This window comes from Sminthopsis crassicaudata, chromosome 3 (assembly GCF_048593235.1).
Source record: "Sminthopsis crassicaudata isolate SCR6 chromosome 3, ASM4859323v1, whole genome shotgun sequence".
Taxonomy (NCBI): domain Eukaryota; kingdom Metazoa; phylum Chordata; class Mammalia; order Dasyuromorphia; family Dasyuridae; genus Sminthopsis; species Sminthopsis crassicaudata.
In genome coordinates, this window is record NC_133619.1 from 653,385,602 (window position 1) to 653,407,611 (window position 22,010).

The following is a 22,010-nucleotide window of genomic DNA, read 5'->3' on the forward strand; positions in this document are numbered from 1 at the left end:
AAAAAAAAAAGCAATCATCAAAAAAAAACCTTATACTGCAGTGTGGATTCTGTGATGTCTTGCAAGATGGGAGTTGCATGTAAAGGCCTTGCCACACTGATTACACTTAAAAGGTTTATCTCCAGTGTGGATTCTCTGATGTCTAGCAAGACTGGAACTACATGTGAAAGCCTTTCCACACTGATTACACTTAAAATTTTTCTCTCTAGTGTGGATTCTCTGATGTGCAACAAGATTGGAGCTAGCTCTAAAAGCCTTTCCACACTGATTACATTTACAAGGTTTCTCTCCAGTGTGGATTCTCTGGTGTACAGTAAGATGGGACCTGGTTGTGAAAGCCTTTCCACACTGATCACACTTAAAAGGTTTTTCTCCAGTGTGGGTTCTCTGATGTATAACAAGACAAGAGGTAGAAATGAAAGCCTTTCCACACTGATCACACTTAAAAGGTTTCTCTCCTGTGTGGATTCTCTGATGTACAGCAAGATCAGATTTGGTAATGCAAGCCTTTCCACATAGATTACACTTAAAAGGTTTCTCTCCAGTGTGCATTCTCTGATGGGCAGCAAGACCGAACCTCCATTTGTAAGTCTTTCCACACTGATTACATTTAAAAGGTTTCTCTCCAGTGTGGACTCTCTGATGTGCAGCAAGACTGTAACTCCATGTGAAAGCCCTTCCACACTGATTACATTTAAAAGGTTTCTCTCCAGTATGGGTTTTCCGATGTGCAGCAAGACTGACACGCCACGTGAAAGTCTTTCCACACTGATTACACTTAAAAGGTTTCTCTCCAGTGTGCATTCTCTGATGATCAGCAAGAGTGACACTCCATGCGAAAGCCCTTCCACACTGATTACACTTAAAAGGTTTCTCTCCAGTGTGCATTCTCTGATGTGCAGCAAGATTGAAGCTCAATGTAAAAGCCTTTCCACACTGATCACACTTAAAAGGTTTCTCTCCTGTGTGGATTCTCTGATGTACAATAAGATGGGAGTTGGATATGAAAGCCTTTCCACACTGATTACATGTAAAAGGTTTCTCTCCAGTGTGGATTCTCTGATGTAAAATAAGATGGGAGTTGAATATGAAAGCCTTTCCACACTGATTACATGTAAAAGGTTTCTTTCCAGTGTAGGTTTTCTCATCTTTTGCTAGAATGGAGATATTTGTAAAAGTTTTTCCCCGTTGATTGCTTAAGTAAGTCTTTCCATACTGAAGATTTAAGCACGGCTTCTGTCTTGGGTGGATTGTCTGATGGTCAAGCGGGAATGATCTATAATCGGAAGCTCTCCTGCATTTAGTACTTTCATGAGACACCTCTCCAGGATGAGGACTAGCAAGAGCTGGATTCCAAGCAAAGGCTTTCCCACACTGATCATATCCATATCTTTTCATTCCAAGAGGGTAAGAAAGAGATGAGTGACAGGATGAGGTTGCTTCACATACATCACTTCCTGAGGTCATTTTCTTTCTGTGATTTAGAACGGAAGGCCATCTGAATCTCTTCCCAAATTCATACAATTCACGATCACTCTTTGGATGTTTATCTTCTTTGAGAAGAAAATCATGCAATTCCTTCCAATTGAAGTCACAGGGACAATCATTCATGAAGCTTTGCATGTCGTGTTCTTTCATAGAAATTCCCAGCTTTTTAGTCATCTCATGTACTGTGAACCCAGTTTCTACATCTGAAGAAGACAAACATATACACAAAAACACATACAAACATGTAGAAACACAAATAATAAATGGAACATAAGAACCACTGCAGCTTGGGACCATACTAACTATACAAAACTTCATAGGTGTACTCAGTGCAAGCAATGGCTTATAATAATCCAAGTCATTTTTAAGAAGAGACAGACAGGAGGCAGCGAGGTGGTGCAGTGGATAGAGCACCAGCCCTGAAAGAAGGAAGACCAGAGTTCAAAGCTGGCCTCAGGCACTTACCCTTCCTAGCTGTGTGACCCTGGGCACTTGTCTCAACAAAAATGATGATGATGATAATAATAATAATAAAAAAACAGAGACAGATAATGTGTGAGCCATGAAGAGTACTGGACCAATCAGAGACTTATCCTTTCCCAATGAAATATACACACTTAGCAAAGGCAGAGGCCCAAGGCCAAGATGACTAGCAAATACTTAATGACACTAGATTAGAGTCTTCTTTCTGCTGGAATGGTTTTTCCCAATTAGAGGGAAAACTCAGCCAACACACCATTGAAAACTACAGAGCAGATAAGGAGTAGGCTGCTTTTAGAGATATGTGGGGCAGTACCACATTTACTCATATGGGGAAAAAGTGAACATCCAAATGAGTTCGATGATAATAGGGAAATTCAGAAGGGATTCAATGAAAAATGAAAACGCTACAAGATTTAAAAGATTACTTTAGATTCCACATCTCTGGGAAGGCAGTGGTTAACTCTCCTAAAAGCATAAACAAAGGTTACAGACATGTTGGTTTTTGACCCAGTAACTAAAGACAGAGAAAGTTTATTTTTATTTGCTTCTTTTCTCCTAATGGTGTATATGGAAGTCAAAGGGCATATATATATATATATATATTTTTTTTTTTTTTGAGTCTGGGGTTAAGTGACTTGCCCAGGGTCACACAGCTAGGAAGTGTTAAGTGCCTGAACCCAAATTTGAACTCGGGTCCTCCTGAATTCAGGGCTGGTGCTCTATCCACTGCACCCCCTAGCTGCCCGAATATATACTTCTGTAACTCTTTTGTCATACATCCATAGTGTTCTCCAAATTGAGTGCATCAGTTCATAATTTAAGCAATAATATGTTAGTGTCCCTAACATGATGTTAAAACAATGATATTAAAACATGATATTAAAATAATAATAACTAAATAATAATAATTAATTAATAAAATAGTAATGAAATAATAAAATATTAACATGATATTAAAATGATGTTTTTGATTTGTGTGTTCCTAATCAATAATAACTTAGAATATATTCTCTTAAGGTTGTAAACAGTTTTAATTTCTTCATCAGAAGCGACCTATTCCTATCCCTTTGAGTATTGAGAGGTGAGCTCTTCATCTGAGAAGTTTTGTCTAGAAGGGGCCCTTTCTGTTTCTCTTTCCATTGCCTGCTCCTGCCCCTCCCTGAGCCAGAGGTGAAAGAATAGGAGGCTGAGAGCCCAGGCCAATGCAGTTGCCCCTGGAGCTTGCTCTTGGCTAACTTAGCAGAGTCTGCCTAGAGGGCATAGCCTTTTATCTGAGTCAAATCTCTGTCTAGGTAGATGAGGTCCCTCCCAAGATCCTATGAAGGCCTGGAAAACTTCTGCACTTTAATTCACTTTTGCTGCTCAAGATGAATTGTGAGGCATTTATTTTTGGTTTTGGGGGAGAGTGGGAGGGAGCTAAGTGTTACCTGTCCTCCCCTCGCCCATTCTTTTAAGCCCATTTTCATGGAGCTTCTCTAAAAAATGTGGCGATAAAATCTCAAAAAAGTACAGCCAACACCATAATGGACACAGACTTGGTGCCCTCAGATGACTGAACACTCAATCTGGGATGCAGCGCAGTGGGGATCCCTTCTGCGCGGTTTGTGCGCATTTTGAACTGAGGATGAACACCACGAAAAGAGAGGAAATGGTCCTTACCCAGGGACAGCAGGTTCTGGACATTCTCCAGTGTGACTTCCCAGTACAGCTCCTTCTGAGACGGGGGCAGGATCTCCCACTCTTCCTCAGTGAAGTCCACCACAATATCCCTGATTGTCACCAACTCCTAAACCATCAAAAGTCACTTGATTTAGTGCTGAAAGGACTCCAGAATCCATCTAGCCCAACCCTCATCAAGACAGAGTAAGTTGAAGCAGAAATGGGATTTGCCTCATATCTATCAGATTAGCTAAGAAGACCAAAGTGATCAATGCTGGAAAGAATGGGGGAATACTGGGCCACTAGGGCACTGCTGAGGAAATGTGAAGTGAGCCAAGGCTTCGAAGAGCAACTTGGAACAATGCACAATGGGCAACCAAACTGCAGATCTTTGGATCAAGTAAAGCACCACTAGGTCTGTAATGTTCCAATGTGATCCTAAACAGAGGGAAAGGGGCTACATGTGCAAAAATAGGCACGGCAAACCTTTCCTGGGCGCTGTGGCAACTGAGGAAATTCCCACCAATTGGGGGAATGGCTGAACAAGCTATGGCATGTGAATATAACGAAATAGTATTGTAAAATGAGAAATGATGAACAGGCAGATTTCAGAAAGAACAGAAAAACCAAACTAATGGAAAATGAAATGACCAGAGCCAGGAAAAGATTGTATACAGAATCAGCATCAGAGGGTGATGATGAATTATGAAAGGACTGTCCCTTCTCAGGAGCACAAGGATCTAAGGCAAATTCAAAAGACTCATGAAGGAAAAGGCTTTGCACACCCTAACTGAAGAAGCGATGGGCTCTGAAGGTGATTGAAGAATATAGCTTTTAGTTACTTTATTCTTTTTTTTTTCTCTTTTGATGTATCATTTTTCACAACGTTGATCAATGGGGATGTCAGTTTTAAATGATAGCACGGATAGATACCTATATCAAGTTGCCCACCATTTTGTTAGGGAAGGAGCGAAAGGATGGTGAAAAATGTACAACTCCAAATCTTATAAACATGAACGCTCCAATTGATCATGACATGAAATTGAAAAGAATTTAAAACAAACAAGTGAATGTACCTTTTTGTATCTGGGTCCTACTTCTTTCTGACTCTCTATGAGACCCAAGAGATCCAACCCAAAGCACAGGTCAGGCAAGGAGGAGACAGGGTGTCTGTGACATCTGAGGAAATGTAACCCCCCACTCCTGGAGTCTGCCCCACCCCCAGGGGATAAATAAAGCACAGTTTACTCTCCTGCTGGTCCCTGAGCTCCCTGACTCTGGCTTTCCCTACCAAGGACCCTGACCATTCCCACCACAGGATCAATGAGATGGTCTTTATGTGGCTCCTGGCACACGGCAGGCACCAGGACACCCAGCCCAGCGACCTCACACTTCCTCTTCCTCTCTGCCCCAGGGACAGTGGCCTCCTGGCTTAGGCTTAACCAGGACCCTCTGTCCCCTGCCCTGGACTTTTTCAGTGGCTTTCTCCTGTTTGCTAAGGCCTCCTCCCTCACCTCCTGCCAATTTCTCCCTTTCTGAAAACAAGGTTTTCCTGGTCTCCCAAACTTCTGAACCTTGCCTCGGAGAGTAGCTCCCATCTACACTGTCCAGAGCAGGTGTGGACAGAGCTCAGGAGATCTTTTCTCCCCTGGGAGCTCCTTGAGGGCAGATCGGATGGTTTTCTTTCCCTTCCTCTGCACCCTCAGTCCCCCAAAGAGCACTTTTCTAAACATTTATTGACTTGATCTAAGACCTGGGAAAGGAAAGGGACTCGGACAGCCCTGGGAGCATGCGGTTGGCCTTAGGGGCAGGAAATGGGCAGTGCCAAGAGGGCAGTTCCTGCCCTGCCCGGGCCCCCTCCCTCCCTCTGACAGAAGGAAGGACTTTCTTGGACGCCCTGAGCCGAAGCTGCTCAGCTGTGGGGAGGGGCTGCACTCACCTGGGAAGAGGAGCTCTGGCTGCTCGAGGCCATCTCTCTGCTTTCAGGCTTGGGTCCTGTGCCAGACCAGCTCGGGGGAGAAAAGGACCTCAGAGGGGGGGGCCGGGTCTGGGCCTTCCTTTCTGGACCTGGATTCGGATCCCCCACGAGGAGGCAGAGAGCTTTCAGGACTGGGACAATCGGTGGCCCCGCCCCAGCCTCAGGGGAGAGACTCCACCCCAGGAGGGAGGAGGGAGGGTCTCCTCAGAACCAGGCTGGATAAAGGACTTTCTAAGGAGGGCTCAGGAATAGAGGGGGGGGAGATTCCCAAGCTGGAAGACTGGAGCTGATGACTTACTGCCCCCCAGGGTCAGGGACCCCATGTGACATTCATGGGATAGGGGAGGTGGGAGGCCAGCTCCTGCCGATGTGGAGGGCACTGGACAAGGGGGGGAGGGGGGAGAAATGAGCCCAAAGGGAAGGGCGGGTAGCAGAAGTGGGCGAGGTGAGGAGGGCCCAGGGTGGGACCTACCTGGGACCTGCAGGGGCAGAGCCGGCTCCCAGAAAGCAGAGAAATCTCAACTATGACCAAAGTTGGCAGAGATCGCAGCTCAGAGACGATACAGAGAGAGATTTCAGCTCAGAGAGGATACAGAGAGAGATCTCAGCTCAGAGAGGATGCAGAGAGAGATCTCAGCTCAGAGAGGATACAGAGAGAGATCTCAGCTCAGAGAGGATACAGAGAGAGATCTCAGCTCAGAGAGATGGAGGCAGAGAGATCTCAGCTCCGAGAGATGGAGGCAGAGAGATCTCGGCTCAGAGAAGATGCAGAGAGAGATCTCGGCTCAGAGAGATGGAGGCAGAGAGAGATCTCAGCTCAGAGAGGATGCAGAGAGAGATCTCAGATCAGAGAAGATGCAGAGAGAGATCTCGGCTCAGAGAGATGGAGGCAGAGAGATCTCTGTTCCAGGGGATTTTGCTTCTGGCCAAGGGGCTAGGGGCGGGTCCTCCTCAATCCGGGAGCCCCGCCCAATCCATGCCTTGGGAATGATTATCCCTGCCCCTCACCCCATCACTCAGAGCTCCCCTCCCCCACCTTCTCATCTCTGAGTTGGGAGGGGGAAGGAAGTCTGCATTTCCGGCTGCAGAGAAGGTGGGGCCTCTGGGGGAGGGGAATGGCTGGGGAAGCCTGAAGGTTTGTAGGGGGGAGCAGGTGTGACTAAGAAGGTAGTTGGGAAGGCGGGAGAGCAGGGAGCCCCGGAGATCCTGCTGAGGAGGGAAAATGAGGAAAGAGAGGGGAGTAGAGATGGGGCATGGAGTTCTGAGGGATGGGATAGGGGCAGTTATAATCTGAGTCCTTTTGGGAAGACTGGGATGGGGCGCGGTCATTCCCTAGAGCCGGAGCAGGCTGGGCCCTGGCATTAGAAGGAGCCACCCACACCTTCTTGGCCTAAAGCAAAATCACCTGGAGCTGAGATCTCTCCCTCTCCTCTCTGAACTGAGATCTCTATCACCATATCTCTGGGCTGAAATCCCTTTGCCTCCTTCTCTGTGGGCGGAGATCTCTCTACCTCCATCCCCTTCTGCCTGAGATCTCTCTACCTTTATCTCTCTGAGATGAGATCTCTCCATCTCCTCTCTGACATGGTTTTTGCCTCCATCCCTCTGACCGAGATCTCTGCGCTTCCATCTCCCTTTCTGTGACCTGAGATCTCTGTCCCCCTCTCTCTGACATCTCTCCATTTCCACCTCTCTGAGATCTGAGATCTCTGTCTCCTCTCATAATTGAGATTTCTGTGCCTTTTGGGAGCAATCCCTGCACTTGCAGGACCCCAGGGCCCCTCCTTCCCTCACCACTCCTGCTAGCTGCCCTTCCCATTGGGCTCATCTTCCCCCCCCCACCTGTTGTCCAGTGTCCTCCACATGGGCAGGAGCTGGCCTCCCTCCAAGTTCAGGCTCAGGGTCTCCTCCCAAAGCTCCTGGGATTTCTTCTCACTGAAGGTCACAGCTCCCTGACCACCCACCTCCCCATTGTATCAAATGAAGGGAGAGCTGCGGCTCAAGCGTCCCTGAGGTAGCTCCTGATCTTATCCTTGGGGGAAAGACATAAGGTCTAAGGGAAGGACTTAGGGAGGGAGACAGGTCCTCTTCCTGCCCAGACCTAGCTCATTTCCAGGCCGGACCCTCCCTGCTCCCTCCCGGGGTGGAGTCACTCCCTAGAAGGTTGGGAAGGGCCGTTGACTGTCCCTGCCCAGAGAGCTCTTTCTCATTCTGGGCAGGTCAGCATTCAGCCTGGGCAGAGAAGCCTCAGACCCCATCCTCCCTCTCTGGGCTCCCTATGCCTCCCCAGCCCAGCTGGCAGAGGACCTAAGGTCCAGAATCAGAGACATGAACCCTAGTGACCAGAGCCCCTCGTCCCAGCTGAGTGCAATCCCTCCAAAGAGCTGAGCAGCATCAGCCCAGGGGGCTTCTTCCTGTCCGAGTGGCAGGGTCCCTGGCAGCAGGAGGTAGTGTTCTGGTTGCTTTTCTGGAGGTCTCTGCACCAGCCTTTATTTCAGCTGAGTAATCACCACCAGAATAGTCAGGTGTGAAAATCCAAAACCGTTTTGATCTCCTTCAAAGTCTTATCTCCCTGTCTGGGGAGTAAGAGATACAGAGCATTAGAGGGTTTGACATGGATAATTTCAAATACAGAAGAGTTAAAAAAAAAGTCTTTACAGCAAAATCCAATTTAGCCACAATCACAAAAAAAGCAAGCATTTGGGAACACAGTTTTATACACAATTTCGCGCTGAGGTAGATTTTTGGTCCATAAATAGTCTTCAATGAATCATAGAAGAGCTTTAGATTGTTATACTCAATATACAAATGAACTTTATGCATCTGCTTCCTTTTACGGGGCCACAAATCTGACATTCTGTAACATTTGATTTTACTTTTGGTTAGTTGAACACTGCCTTCTTTGAGAAGGGTGATGTCAATTACTTGTAAACCTTGTAGAGTTCTCATTTTTCATTTAGTACCTACTGAATTTCCCCATTATTTTCAACCAAACAATTTGGATGTTTACTGTTTTTGCCCAGATGACTAAATGTGGTACTACCCAACAAATCTCTGGAAGCTGCCTAGTCCTTATCTGTTTTACAAATTCCCCCCCAAATTAGCAAAAATTATTGCAGCGCCAAGAAACTCTAATCTACTGGCATTTAGTATTTGGTACTCATCTGGCCTTTGGCCCCTGCTTTTGCTGAATATGTATATTTAGTTGGGAGAGGATAAGTCTGTGATTGATTCAGCACTCTGAGATGCTTCTGGAGACGACAGCTCGCTACAATTGGCGCCCAACGTGGGGCAAGGACTTTTGCTTATCCTGACAAGAGGAGCTAGACCAGACCTTCGCAATTTGGTGCTCGGACACTGTTGTGATTCCAGTGGAAAAGCTTCTCATCCAGATCTCAGTCTCTCTGACCCAGAACCGTGAGTAACGAGGAAACTTTGTTAAAGATTAAGTGAGCCTGCTAATAGATAAATAAGGAACTTAACTTATTAAGGGCTAAACCAGGAATCTCTTATAGCTGAAATGGGGCAGATGTTGGCTATATTCAATCCATGGACCTCAGCCGACTCAACCCCAGCCCCAGAAGCAACCTCAGCTCCACCCCAATTCAGGAGTGGTACTATAGAGAGTATAATCAAGATAATTGAGGAGCAGAGTTTACTTGTAACCTGGGTACAGACTGCTAAACTCTTGGCTGCATTAAGACGCACATCCCCTTGGTTCTTAGAGGAAGAAAAGATAGATGTAGATAAATGGAAGCTAGTGGGATTTGAAATGAAAGAATTTCATGCAAAAAATGGGCCTCGTTCAATTTCTGCAGAAGTATTTTATATCTACAACATAGTTCAATTAGCCTTAAACTATCAAGCAAGTTGTAGGAGAAGGAAAAGTTTTAAAAATGAACAGAGGAGGAAGTGTGAGAAAAAAAGGAAAGATCAAGATCTTGCCCTAGAGCAAGAAGATTTAAATGAGGAATTAGGGTGTGATTCTCTTGAAGAAGCTTCAACCCTGCCTAGAGAACAGATTATTGACAGGCCCACATCAACCCCACCTTCAGAGGTGGAGGAAGAAGGAGGGGAAGAAGCAGAAACACAAACAGAATTGCCTGTGAAGCAGCCTAAGCCTATGACAAGATTAGAAAAAGCATTGGTTAAAGCTAAGAGAGAAGGACAGGATACAAGTGATTTTATACATGCATATCCTGTGATTGAAAATATTGACTCTGTAGGTCAAAAAAGGAGAAGATATGCACCTTTAGATTTGAATAAAATTAAAGATTTGAAAAAAGGTTGTACCCTTTATGGGGCTACATCAGCTTATGTTAAAATGTTACTAGATGGTTTGTCTTATGAAGTCCTAACCCCAAATGATTGGAAATCCATAGCAAGGAACCTGGAACCTGGAGAAAATTTATTATGGCTTGCGGAATTTCATCAATTATGTAAAATTCAAGTCAGATGCAATTTGGAAATAGGAGTAACACACAATTCACTTTTGAGCACTTGGCTGGTGAAGGTCGGTATGGAGAGAATTCAGAACAGACTAATTATACCATGACAATATATGAACAAATTGCTAAGGCTGCAATAAAAGCTTGGGGTGTCCTCCCTGGACAGAAAGATCGCGGAGAGGCTTTCACTAAAATACAGCAAGGTCCCAATGAACCTTTTGTAGATTTTGTGGGACGTTTGCAAACTGCTGTCAAAAGAACTATTGGAGAAAATTCAGCTACAGAAATAATGACCAGACATCTGGCTAAGGAAAATGCCAATGAGATTTGCAAAAGAATTATATGGGGATTAGACAAAGATGCTCCTTTAGAGGAGATCATAAGGCGCTGTGCTACAGTGGGAACAAATGCTTTTTACACCTGGACAATGATGAACGTGGAAAGACAGGGTCCCTCCTGGCAAGGGCCTTCTAGAGAAACTCGGCGATGTTTTCAATGTGGAAAAATTGGGCATCTAAGAGCTCAGTGTAGAAATGGAGATACAGTGAGAAAACACGGTGAGAGAAGACCTAAAACTCCATATCCAAAATGTCACAAGGGCCTCCACTGGGCCTCCGAATGTAGATTGACCCAGGGAAAGGACAGGTGGGGCCCAGCCTCAGCCCCCCAAGTGGGGCATGATGACAGCTGATGTTACACCCAAAGAGCCTTTAGAAGGTCAGGATTCTGATTTGATCAACCAGCAGAAAAGCAATCACATGGCAGAAAGGGATTACCTGATAAGTGAGCCAAAAGGCAATCAGATTGCAAAAATGGATTACACTTGGGGAGAATACAGGCCTTTTAAACCAACAGGGCTGTGTCCAGTGCAAACAATTCCAATGTAATTGCCAGATGATGAGAAGAGATTTAGAAAGTGGTGAATAGAAGGTAATTAGATAGGTTAACTGCCTGGGAGAGAGGGTTTGCTTGTATTTCTTCAGCAGGAGAAGGAATCAGATGGGTGCCAACGAGTCGTATTCGCCTTGTCCATCAGAGAGAGACAGAAAAAGAGAAAGACCTCAAAATAAAGGAGAAAACCTAAGAAACATCTGACACTGAAAGAGCATGGATAATAAGAAGACTGTTAAAGAACTTTAAAAACCAGCAGGAATCATTGGACTTCCTCACACAAGATGAGACTAATGGACAATGGACTTATGGACATTTATAAATTTTCAATTTATGATTATTTCATCATGTTATTTGTTTTATACTTCCAGCAAGTATTATGTTACTATGTGCTTATGTAATCTATGTAATTATGTGTAATGCCTCCCATATTGATGGATTTATGTTTCAAGGTCATGACTATCCTATGTTCTAAACAAAAGAAAGGGGGAGATGTTAGGATTACTAGGTGAGAACTCAGGTTGTCTGGACAGTGACAAGGTGAGAATTCAGGTTGTCTGGACAATTACAAGGTGAGAACTCAGGTTGACTTGATAGAAGGAGCAAGCTCATTGGTTGAAGTGGTTCTTCCCAGAAGCCCTTGCATTATCCCATGCCCATTCTCTGGGAGGATAAAAGAGGACACCACTCCAGAGATAGAAGAAGACTCTGCATTGCATCAGGCTTGATGGGGCTCTCTGCAGGAAGGGAAGTCACTTCTCTGGACAAGAGTTAACAGCAACTGCCTGGAGACAACGGTTCACTACAAGAAGGAGAATCTGTCTGAGAGATTTGAGTAGACACAGCAGATTTCTTCCCAGAGAGCGATCTGGCAGCTTCTGGAGATGATAGCTCGCTACAGACTTTGATACCTGGCTGCATCTAGGCTGATTACTCAGAACTGAAACTAAGGCTGCCTCCAGAAGCCCCGCAAGCAACCTGCTCCCAGAGAACACATTTTAGAGAAGAATATTACAATGTATAATTTTAATCCAAAGAGTGATTGTGAATTGGATGAAATTAGAAAGAGATTTTTATACTAAATTATTGTAAGAAAACGAGGACCTTGGAGAGTTCCCTCATCTGGCTGTCAGGCCAGGGACACACCCTTCCAAATACAGCTGTGAGAGGCAGAGAAAGTCTGTAGTATGTAGTAGTCATTGGAGGAGCCACTTCTGAAATGACTTTCTCCATGGGAACTCTACTGGAGCTCTATAAGCTCCCACAGATAGGAAACCAGAGGCTTAATTCAGCTTATGGTGGTTGGAGGGCAGGGACAGGCCTATGAGGGTCTGCCTATTGAAATACAAATGTCAAATACCTTTGGGGAATTCTGGTATCTAATTTACCTTTCTATTGATTCTCAGAGATGAAAAAGGGAATACAGATTTAGAGGACATCAGATTTATTAACTTCATCATGTTGGATGTAGCACATTTTGACTAGCAGACTTTACAAATCAAGAAATTGAAACTTTAAAATATTTCTTAATTGTCTTTTCAGTTAGGGCAGGTTTGATGAAGAAGATGACCCTTGAGTGGAGTTCTATGTGATCAGAAATACCTTACCAAGCTGAGATAAAGAATGAGTCCATTTTAGATAGAGGGGGATGAGGAGACTAGATTTACATGGGGTGGTGGGAGAATCTTTTGTCCAGGTAAGTCATTAAAACTGAAAAATAGTCATGTTTGGTTCCTTTTCAGATCAGCTATGGTCTCTTTGAGCCACTCATCAGTGACCCACTTCAGTTTCCTTCTGTTTATCAGATGGCCAAAGATCACCACTAATAAGTCAATACAAAAATAATTATAGCAATATTTTATACTCAGAATATTTGGTTTTGTAGCAAAGGTAATTGTCATTTATGGAGATACAAATTCCCTTCTGAGTCTGGTGTTTATGGAAAATCCTTATGTCCTTGTAAGAAAAGTGTGGATCACTACCAGGTCACTGGGATATTGCCAAAAAACCTGGCTATATCCATTTTGATAATTTCCATGGAGCTTTGATATTTTCAGATCAGACAAGTAAGATTCCTGGGTTCAAAGATTTTTGTGAAAATTATTAACCCTGTGGCTTGGGCCCTTCATGACATGTTCTCAGTGAGATCAGATATGGAATTCATCATAGATGGACACAACAAGGTTGTTCTTCCCCAGAAGGTAAGGTTCCCCTCTTTGTAAAATAGATACCCAAATCTCTGATTCTCGACTTGCAATATTGCAAAAAGAGATAAGGGATTACTAACTCAGCTCACCTCTTTTTTCAGTGAGGTAGCTGCACAGCACACTCAGCATATTTTAGCTCATTTCTTGTCATTTCAGAATTAGGATCAACTCTGAGGGATGTAGCTCTTTTCAACAATAAGGGGATACAGGTCAATTCCAATAGATGTGATGGACAGACCCATTTGCATTTACAGAGAATGCTGGGGACTGCATGTGGATCACAACGTAATATTTTCCTCTTTTGATGTTGTTTACTTGCTTTTGTTTTCTCTCATTTTTTCCTCTTTCCTGTGATTTTTTTTCTACACTGTGATGTGAGGAAATATCTATAAAATTGCACATGCTTCTCATATTTTGGATTACTTGCTGTCTAGGGGAGAGAAACAGGAGCAAGGCAGGGAAAAAAATGTACCACAAGGTTTTGCAAGGGTGAATGTTGAAAACTATATTTGTTTGTACTTTTGAAATAGAGAAGTATTATTAAAAAAAAAAAAAAAAAAAAGAATTTAGATCACTTCAGATCCCTGTGATAGGATGCAGGAGTGAGAATCCAGATTAACTCATTCCTGAGGGTCTTTGACAAAGAAGATGGAAGGGAAGGGAAGGAGCATTAACACTACAGATGCCATGCCTCCAGCAGAAGATGAGGAAGTCAGAACCAGGCATCTATGTTACCCTGGCAGTTTTAGTTATTGCATGGCAGCCTAGTACCATGGAGAGAACTCTTGTCTAATCAGACAAGTTTGATTGAATCCTGCATCTGAAAATTATTCTACAGATGCCACTGAATAAGAGAATTTATTTTTCTAGGAAATAAATCTGAATGAAATAGCTTCTGAGGTCCTTTCCATAGCTTCTGAGGTCCTCTCCAGCTTTCAAGCTAACTCTTTTTTTTCTTTTTTTTTTTTTTTTGCAAGGCAATAAGAGTTAAGTGACTTGCTCAGGGTCACACACAGCTGTCTCAGGCTGATTGAAACTCAGGTTTTCCAGAATGCAGTCCAGTCTCTAACTACTGCAGCACATGCTTGAGCCTTTCAACATAAAATTTAACAAGGAATGTTAATCCTCAAGACAAGGATTTATATATTGATTTTTATAAAAATATAAGCTCCTTCAGAACAGGATTTCTCTTCTTTTGAGTAGATTATTCCTCACTAGCTTGATGTCTAGGCTACTTGGAAGACACTTAATAGGTGCTTCTTGAATAAAAAGCTTCTTGAATCTTAATTATCCAATTAGATTCTTATTTTTTTATCTGCCCACTTATCAACAAATAAGTATTTCAAATGGTTACACCAAAAGATAAGAAATATGATATACAATAAAGATAAGAATTTAAAGATTAAGAAAATCTCACTTGTCTCAAAAATTTAACACTACAAGTGGCAACGTAAATATGTCTATATATAATTATATGTGTATTTATAGTAAATATATTTACAAAATAAAAATTTCATATCTTATATACATACATAATATTTTACCTATACGTACAAAATAAATATAAAAATATATAAAACAAAAATATAAATATCAACAAATACAAGAAGATTAGGGAAAGAAGCCAAATATCAACAAAATAATCTTTCTAAAGAATTTCATGTTTTGTCAATATGTTTCAATAATTGCTTGTGCTTAACCTATAAAGTATTGATTGCTGTTTGGAAAAGAAGGGAGATCAGTGAGAGCGGGACAAAAAATTGGAACATAAGGTTTTGCAAAGATAAATGTTCAAAACTCTCTTTCTATCTATTTGGAACAATAAAATACAAACTAAAAAAGCATCTTAGCCTGTCCTTCTCCTAACCCAATATTATAATACACTCATAGTTAGGAACTATAAATAAATTCCTTTATCCTCTAGCAGGAAAAAGCCTGAGCTTGGAATTAAAGTGCTATAAAGTGTGATCCCAAATTTCCAATCTAATTTCACACTATACCTATTTGACATTTTGTGTTTCAGCAAAATTCCCAACTTGATGAATTAGGATCATATCATGCAATTCCACAATTTTACACAAGCACTTACGCCTAGGACACATTGCTACTTCCCTTCTGCTTCACAGCATCTTTAGCTTCCTATAGCTTCAGATTCTGTGTTCTCACTTAAAAATCCTTGCTCGATTCTCTTTTCATATCAGATAATATGGGTAAAAATTATATACGGAAAATGCATTGCATATAAAGAATGCTAAGTAAATACTTATTCTTTCCTTCTAATTTGGTAGTATTTTCATGGAATCATACTGTATTTATTTTTCTGACCCAATTCTCTATTATCCAGAGGAATCTAAGCTACTTAAGGGCAAGGAGTTATCATTTTTACTTTATATCTTAAGGAACCAGCTCAGCGCTTTGAATTAATAAATCATTCTAAAGGCTTTTAGGATTGTACTGGAAGCAGACGAATTAATTATAGGGGTGAACTCTGTATTACCCTACTTAGTCAAAACAATACTATATTCTCTCTTCCTGTACCTTCGTTCCCAAACCCAGGACTTTCTGGGTTTTTCAACAGGTTGAAAAATTCTTATTCCAGCTTGAGATTTGGCCCAGTCTTGTAGCCTGGAGAGAATGATTGGGTTTCTAGTTCTGCTATCCAATTTCTTAGCAATCCATTCTAATTATGTGACAAATGAAAAATCTTTGAATTGTGCTCCTTGCAAGGAACTGCAATGGAGGAACAGCAGAGGAACTAGAAAACATCCCTCAGAAAATCTTGTGGTGAACTTTCAACTAATTTGTTTCGCTTTCAGCTCCATTCCTTTCTGAAGAACCTTCAGCTTAATAATAGTGCTGGGAATGTGGTGGTTCTGGATAAGAAGAAGAACTCTGTGGCCAACTATGATGTTCTCAACAATGTGACCTTTAAAAGTGATACCAAAGTCCTGATAAAAGTGGGAGAGTTTATGCCTCAAGCTCCACTTAGCCAAGATTTAACCATCCAAGAAAAGACCATTACATGGTCCACATGGAGTAAAAAAGTAAAGGATGATTAAAATGTTGGTTTTATGAAATCTGTAAAGATAAGAAAATAGCCCATCGGAATAGTCAGTAGCATATTTTCAAAGCTGGGGAATATTCCACAAAATCTGCTTGAAGGAAACAGCTTAGAAATAAAGTTTTTTGGTTGCATAATAAATGATGATCATTAGCATTTTTCTCTCCCAAGATTTTTAAATCTTGTAATGAACAAACGACAATTGCAAGACTGTGGTTCTTGTCCAGGCACTTAGTCTTTACTCTTTGTGACCCCATGGAATGTAGATCACCACGCCCTTCTATCCTCCCCTACCTGTCCAGTTGGACCAATTCTAGAAATTTTTCCCCATATCATTCTTTATCCATCTCATCCTCTGCGTTCCTTTTCTCCTTTTGACTTGATCTGTCATGATGTTCGGGATTTTTCTGAGTCTCTTAGTATTCAGGTTCACCTTCCTTATTTGAAATTCCAAGTAAATGACTGCAATGAAATTTTTAAGTATTGACCAATTTGATCTTTTTGCTGAACCAAAGTCTTTCAAAAATTTTCTCTAGCATCATGATTCAAAAATGATTTTCCATAGTGCTGTTTTCTTAAAAGTAACACTCACAAAGTCATATACTGTTCCTGTGAAAAATACAACCATATGTATACAGACTTTTGCTAAGAAGGTAATATCTCTACTTTTTAGTATTCTGTCTCGATTGTCCTTTCTAAGCAGGAAGCGTCTTTTAATGCCATCATACTGGTATCCCTCTGTAGCAATTTTTGAACCAAAGTACATAAAATGTTTTACTGTTTTTCTATTTTTGTCCCCATATTTGAAACAAAATGATGGAACTAGTCATAAAGATCTTAGGTTGTTACTTAATTGTTCAATTGATTTTGTTGAGCTTCAAAGCAGTTTTCTTACTATCATCAAGAAGCTTCTTAATTCTTCTTCTCTTGCTGTCATCAGAAAGGTATTGTCTGAATAACTGAGATGTTTGAAATTTCTCCTGAAAAACTTGAGTCATCCAGGCAGACATTTTTCATAACTTGTTCTACATATAAATTAACTAAATAAAGAGAAAGTATACAACCTGATTATAATCCCAACTCTTTCCATTTATGTGTAGTAGACACATTTATTAACCCCATTTTACTAACTACGATAGAGAAGTACAAATTAAGTGATTGACTAACCTATAATCACAAAGCTCTCTGAGGCAGAATTCAAACTCAGGTCTTCCAAGTCTTCTGTTCTATCCACTGATATCAGATTTTGATCCCCATGGAACCAGATGGAGCCATTTGCATTATTGCCACAAATATCATTGTCCCACTGAAAGGGAAGTTTTGCTGTGGCTGAAATATTGAGACTTGTTTGTTCTCTTCAGATGCAGATCAGTGTGTGAAATGCCCTGAAGATCAAGATCCCAATCAGGAGAGGAATCAGTGCCTCCCGAAGACGATGACCTTCCTGGACTATGAAGATCCCATGGGGATGGCTTTGGCTTCTCTGGCTGCTTGCTTGTCTTTGCTCACAGCTCTGGTTCTCTGGGTCTTTGTAAGGTACAAAAACACCCCCACAGGCAGAGCCAATAACCGGGATCTCAGCTATATCCTCCTCATCTCCCTTTTCTTCTGCTTCCTCTGCTCTCTGCTCTTCATTGGTCACCCAACAGCAGCCCATTGCCTCCCCCGAAAAACGACCTTTGCAGTCATATTCTCAGTGGCTGTCTCCACTATTTTGGTCAAAACAATCATTGTGGTTCTGGCCTTCAGAGCCACCAGACCAGGCAGCAGGAGCAGGAAATGGATGGGAAGCAGAGCCCCCATTTCTGTTGTTCTCTTTTGCACCTTGATTCAGTTTCTGCTCTTTGCAATCTGGCTGCTGCTCTCTCCCCCATTCCCAGAGGCAGACCCAGACTCTGAACGTGAGCACATCATCCTGGGGTGCAATGAGGGCTCCCTCATTGCCTTCTCTTTTGTCCTGAGTTACATGGGAGTCTTGGCTCTGACGAGCTTTGCTGTGGCCTTTTTTGTCAGAAATCTATCTGATACTTTCAGCAAAGCCAATTCCTCACCTTCAGCATGCTGGTGTTCTGCAGCATCTGGATCTCATTCCTCCCCACATACCACAGCACCAAGGGGAAGATGATGGCGGCCGTGCAGATCTTCTCCATCTTAAGCTCCAGTACTGGCTTGCTAGCCTGCATCTTTATCCCCAAATGCTATGTGATCCTTCTGCAGCCCCACAGGAACACCAGGAAAACTTTAAAGAATAGTGTCAAGGCTGCAGTGCAGAATATTTCTGAAATATTCTGCAAAATTAATAGCATGAAATTTTAAGCAACCAACCCAAATTGCTCTTGCTTCCAAGTGTCCTAGTGAAACTCAAACTACTTCTGCATTTACTAAACAAGAGCTTCTTGCTGGTTCCCCACTGTTTCAAAACCACTTTCCTCAGGTCTTCAACTTCAGGAATCTGATGATGACATCTTTCAGAGTGTTCTCTCCTTTTCCCCAGTGAATGTATATTTGAATTACAGAAATTCTTCCATGGCTTTTACAGGAACATCTGCTTCCTTAACCTTTCTTCATCCATAAAATATAATTGGTGCAAATAAAATATTTTTTAAAAAGAATGGATTTGGGGTATAACTACAAATTTGTTCTGCTATCAAAAGATGGGAATATAACTACAATTTGTCCCCCCCAGTTGTTGGCCACACCCAACAACTAATGATAACTTTTTAAATTACTCTTTACCTCTCTTTACATAGGGTGGCTCTGGTATAAGCTATTTATAATTTTACCTTACACTAAGATTAGTCTTACTAACCAGCTTCTAGACTAAAGATTTCAACTCACTGCATTAGAGACCATTCTGAATGCAAAAAGGAACCAGGGGTCACTCTACTTTTCATGATTCTTATATTTCTTTCTGTCAGAATCACTGTCATTGGACTTAGATAGCTGTTGGCATCTGGTTTAATAATTCAGGTGATTGTTTTTGGAACTCATGCTTAGCTGAGGTGGTTTTTCAAAACTGCTAAACAAAAAATGCTGGGGAGATTCTGGAAACACGATGGAGTAGGTTGTTATATTTCAAGATCTGCTAATTTCCTCCAAACCACATCAAATTTGCACTTCAGGGAGAACATAGAAAAAGCCAGAAAGGGTTAGGACAGAACAGGGGAATCTTTCAAAACAGCCAGAAATGATCTGAACAAAGACCTGGGGCCATGATTAACCTATGTGATGAGCAAACACCTCCAGGCTAGCTCTGCAGAAATGTCAAGTGTAGATCCCCATGGTTAGCTACATGTGCCTTGAGAGTTAGCAGGATCCACACAAACCTTCACCTCCTGGACTGCTTGAGGAGTCTCAATTTAAGTCCAAGAAGACTGAGCAACCCTTGGCTGATTAGAAATGCCAGGCCCAGATGTACTGAAGAGCAAGCCCTGGGCATGAAGGAATCAGCACAGCAGGAGTACAGGGGTAGAGGGGCCAAGGATACTGCTAACTGCAGGTACTTATAGGAGGATGGAGTTCTTGGTTTGGGGTTCCAGGTGAAAGGGATGAGCTGAAGCAAAGTTTGAACCACCATCCCATGATTAGAGGTGCCTTCACTAAAGAGGTGCTTAAAATACCTTATTTTTTTAAAAAATGAAACAGCAAAGAACTCCACTCTAGAAACTTACTATGGGAACAGAGAAGACCTCACCAAAAGAGTAAGTAACATGAAATGGCTTTCTGACCAGAAAGAATTTATAGAAGTGAAAAAAAAAGAATCTAAAAATGAAATGAAAGACATTGAAAAGAAACCTTTTAAAAAAATTATCCAAATAGGTAACTAGGTGGTTCAGTGCATGGAGCACCAGCCCTGAAGTCAGGAGGACCTGAGTTCAAATGTGATTTCAGACATTTAGCACTTCCTAGCTGTGTGACCCTGGGCAAGTCACTTAATCCCAATTGCCTCAGCAATAAAAAAATAAAAGAAAGAAAAAACCATCCAAGAAAAATAAGAAGATTATGAAGGAAACGCTAGCCAATTAAAACGGAAAATACACAGACTCAAAGATGAAAATAACTTTTGAAAATTAGAATTGGGCAAGTGGAAGCCAGTGCAGCTATGAGAGACCAAGAAATAACAGAACAGATTATAAACAATGAAACAATAGAACAGGATATGAAATATCATATCGGAAAAATAACAGATAAGGAGAACAGATAAAGAAAAAAAAATTAGAAAAATTCCACTCCCTGAAAGTTGTGACCAAGAAAAGAATTTTGACACAATAATGGAAGAAAAAATTCAAGAAAATTGTCCTGGAGTGATAGAACATAACAGGAAAGTAGAAACAGGAAAAATCCACCAGTCCCCATTTCAACAAGATCCTTTGTGGGAAATACATACAAATATTGTTGATAGAATTTTAAACCACCAGATGACAGAGAAAAATTTTCAAGAAACAAGAAAAAGACAATACAAATGCACTGGAGATGAGATTAGACTTGCCCATGCTTAGCAGCAGGCACAACAAGACTATGGTTCTGGAATCATATCTAGCAACCCTCAAAAGAACTGGACTTGTGCCCAAAAATATCATTGCAGCAAAATTCTGTGCAATATTGAATGAGAACAAATGGACCTTCAGTGAACTTGCAGATTTTCAGGATTTTCTTTCCACCAAAATCAAAAGAATTTTTATATTGATTACCCATGGGTGGGGAGAAGCTAAGTAATAGTGAGGTAAATTAAGAACAAGAATTAAAGGAAAGAGTCAGCAGAGATAGGAAAAATATGTGTGTGTGTGTGTGTGTGTGTGTGTGTGTGTGTGGGCATAGAGAGGGTGGAGTAAATGTGTGTGTGTATGTATATTGCTAAATATGGAAACAAATATTTTTTCTTAACTACAGGCTGCTTGAGGTGGGGAAAAGAAGAAAGGGGAGGAAGAAGAATAAAATTTAAAAAGTATGCAGCAGAGAACAAAAGAACAATTTACAAGGAAGGAAAAAAACCTAGAAATTCATGAATATAATTTCTTCTACTATTATATGTAACTATATATGTATGTATCTTATATATGTATATATGCACTTTCTTAAACTGCTAATTTGTTATATTTTAAATCTTCCCTGATGTTCTGCTGGGAACATGAAAATGTTCCCTTTTGCTAAACAAATAAAATATAATGGGCTATCAATAATAAAAACTAACAAATAATGCTCCCCCATCAACCCATAGACTTGTGATGAAAAGAGCCATCTACATCCAAAGAGATAACTGTGGGGACTGTACAATGGATCACAATATTGTATTCAGTCTTCTGTTGCTGTTTCTTTGATTTTTCTTTCTCTCTTTCCCTTTTTGACTTCATTTTTTCTACTGCAGCATGATAATTGTGGAAATCATAATACAATAGGTGATTTCAAAGCAAGTAATGTTTGTTGCATTGGCTAAAGTGATTGAGCAATAGTAGATAGGCAGAAATTAATGGTAGACTTAGGCAAAGTTTTATCATTAGGCACGCATGTTGACTATCTGTGATAAAGTTAAAAGGAGGTGTTACATGTTGCAAAACAAATAAAGTGACATACAGTTCATTCTTTTGAGTAGATTCATATTCAGTAGACAATACTTGTAAAATGTTGGTAGAGGGTATAGTAAAGCTTGCTGGATTATCCTTACTGGCATCAGTAAAAATATTTCTTCCTTTAACAGGAGTCTCACTAATCACAGAATGTTGAACATCTATAGAAAGTTGTTTATAAAATTGAGCCGGCTTAGGCAAATTAACATGTAGAAGAGAACAAAAGGGCAA

At 41.4% G+C, this 22,010-nt stretch overlaps 1 protein-coding gene across 1 annotated transcript; it reads right to left on the reverse strand.

The window, feature by feature from the left end:
- Positions 1 to 30: 30 nt before the first annotated feature.
- Positions 31 to 5,719, reverse strand: LOC141562668 (uncharacterized). The gene is made up of 3 exons (XM_074302672.1): positions 5,570 to 5,719; positions 3,631 to 3,757; positions 31 to 1,691 (listed from the first exon to the last, which is right to left on the reverse strand). The coding sequence occupies exons 1-3, from the start codon at positions 5,600 to 5,602 to the stop codon at positions 31 to 33; spliced, it is 1,821 nt and encodes a 606-aa protein (XP_074158773.1). The 5' UTR covers positions 5,603 to 5,719.
- Positions 5,720 to 22,010: the final 16,291 nt, after the last annotated feature.

Coding starts and splice junctions, on each gene's coding strand:
- LOC141562668 (XM_074302672.1), bottom strand. CDS start 5,602: ATGGCCTCGAGCAGCCAGAGCTCCTCTTCCCAG. Junction 3,758..5,569: donor GCCAGAGCTCCTCTTCCCAG/GTGAGTGCAGCC, acceptor TTGATGGTTTAG/GAGTTGGTGACAATCAGGGA. Junction 1,692..3,630: donor CCAGAACCTGCTGTCCCTGG/GTAAGGACCATT, acceptor TGTCTTCTTCAG/ATGTAGAAACTGGGTTCACA.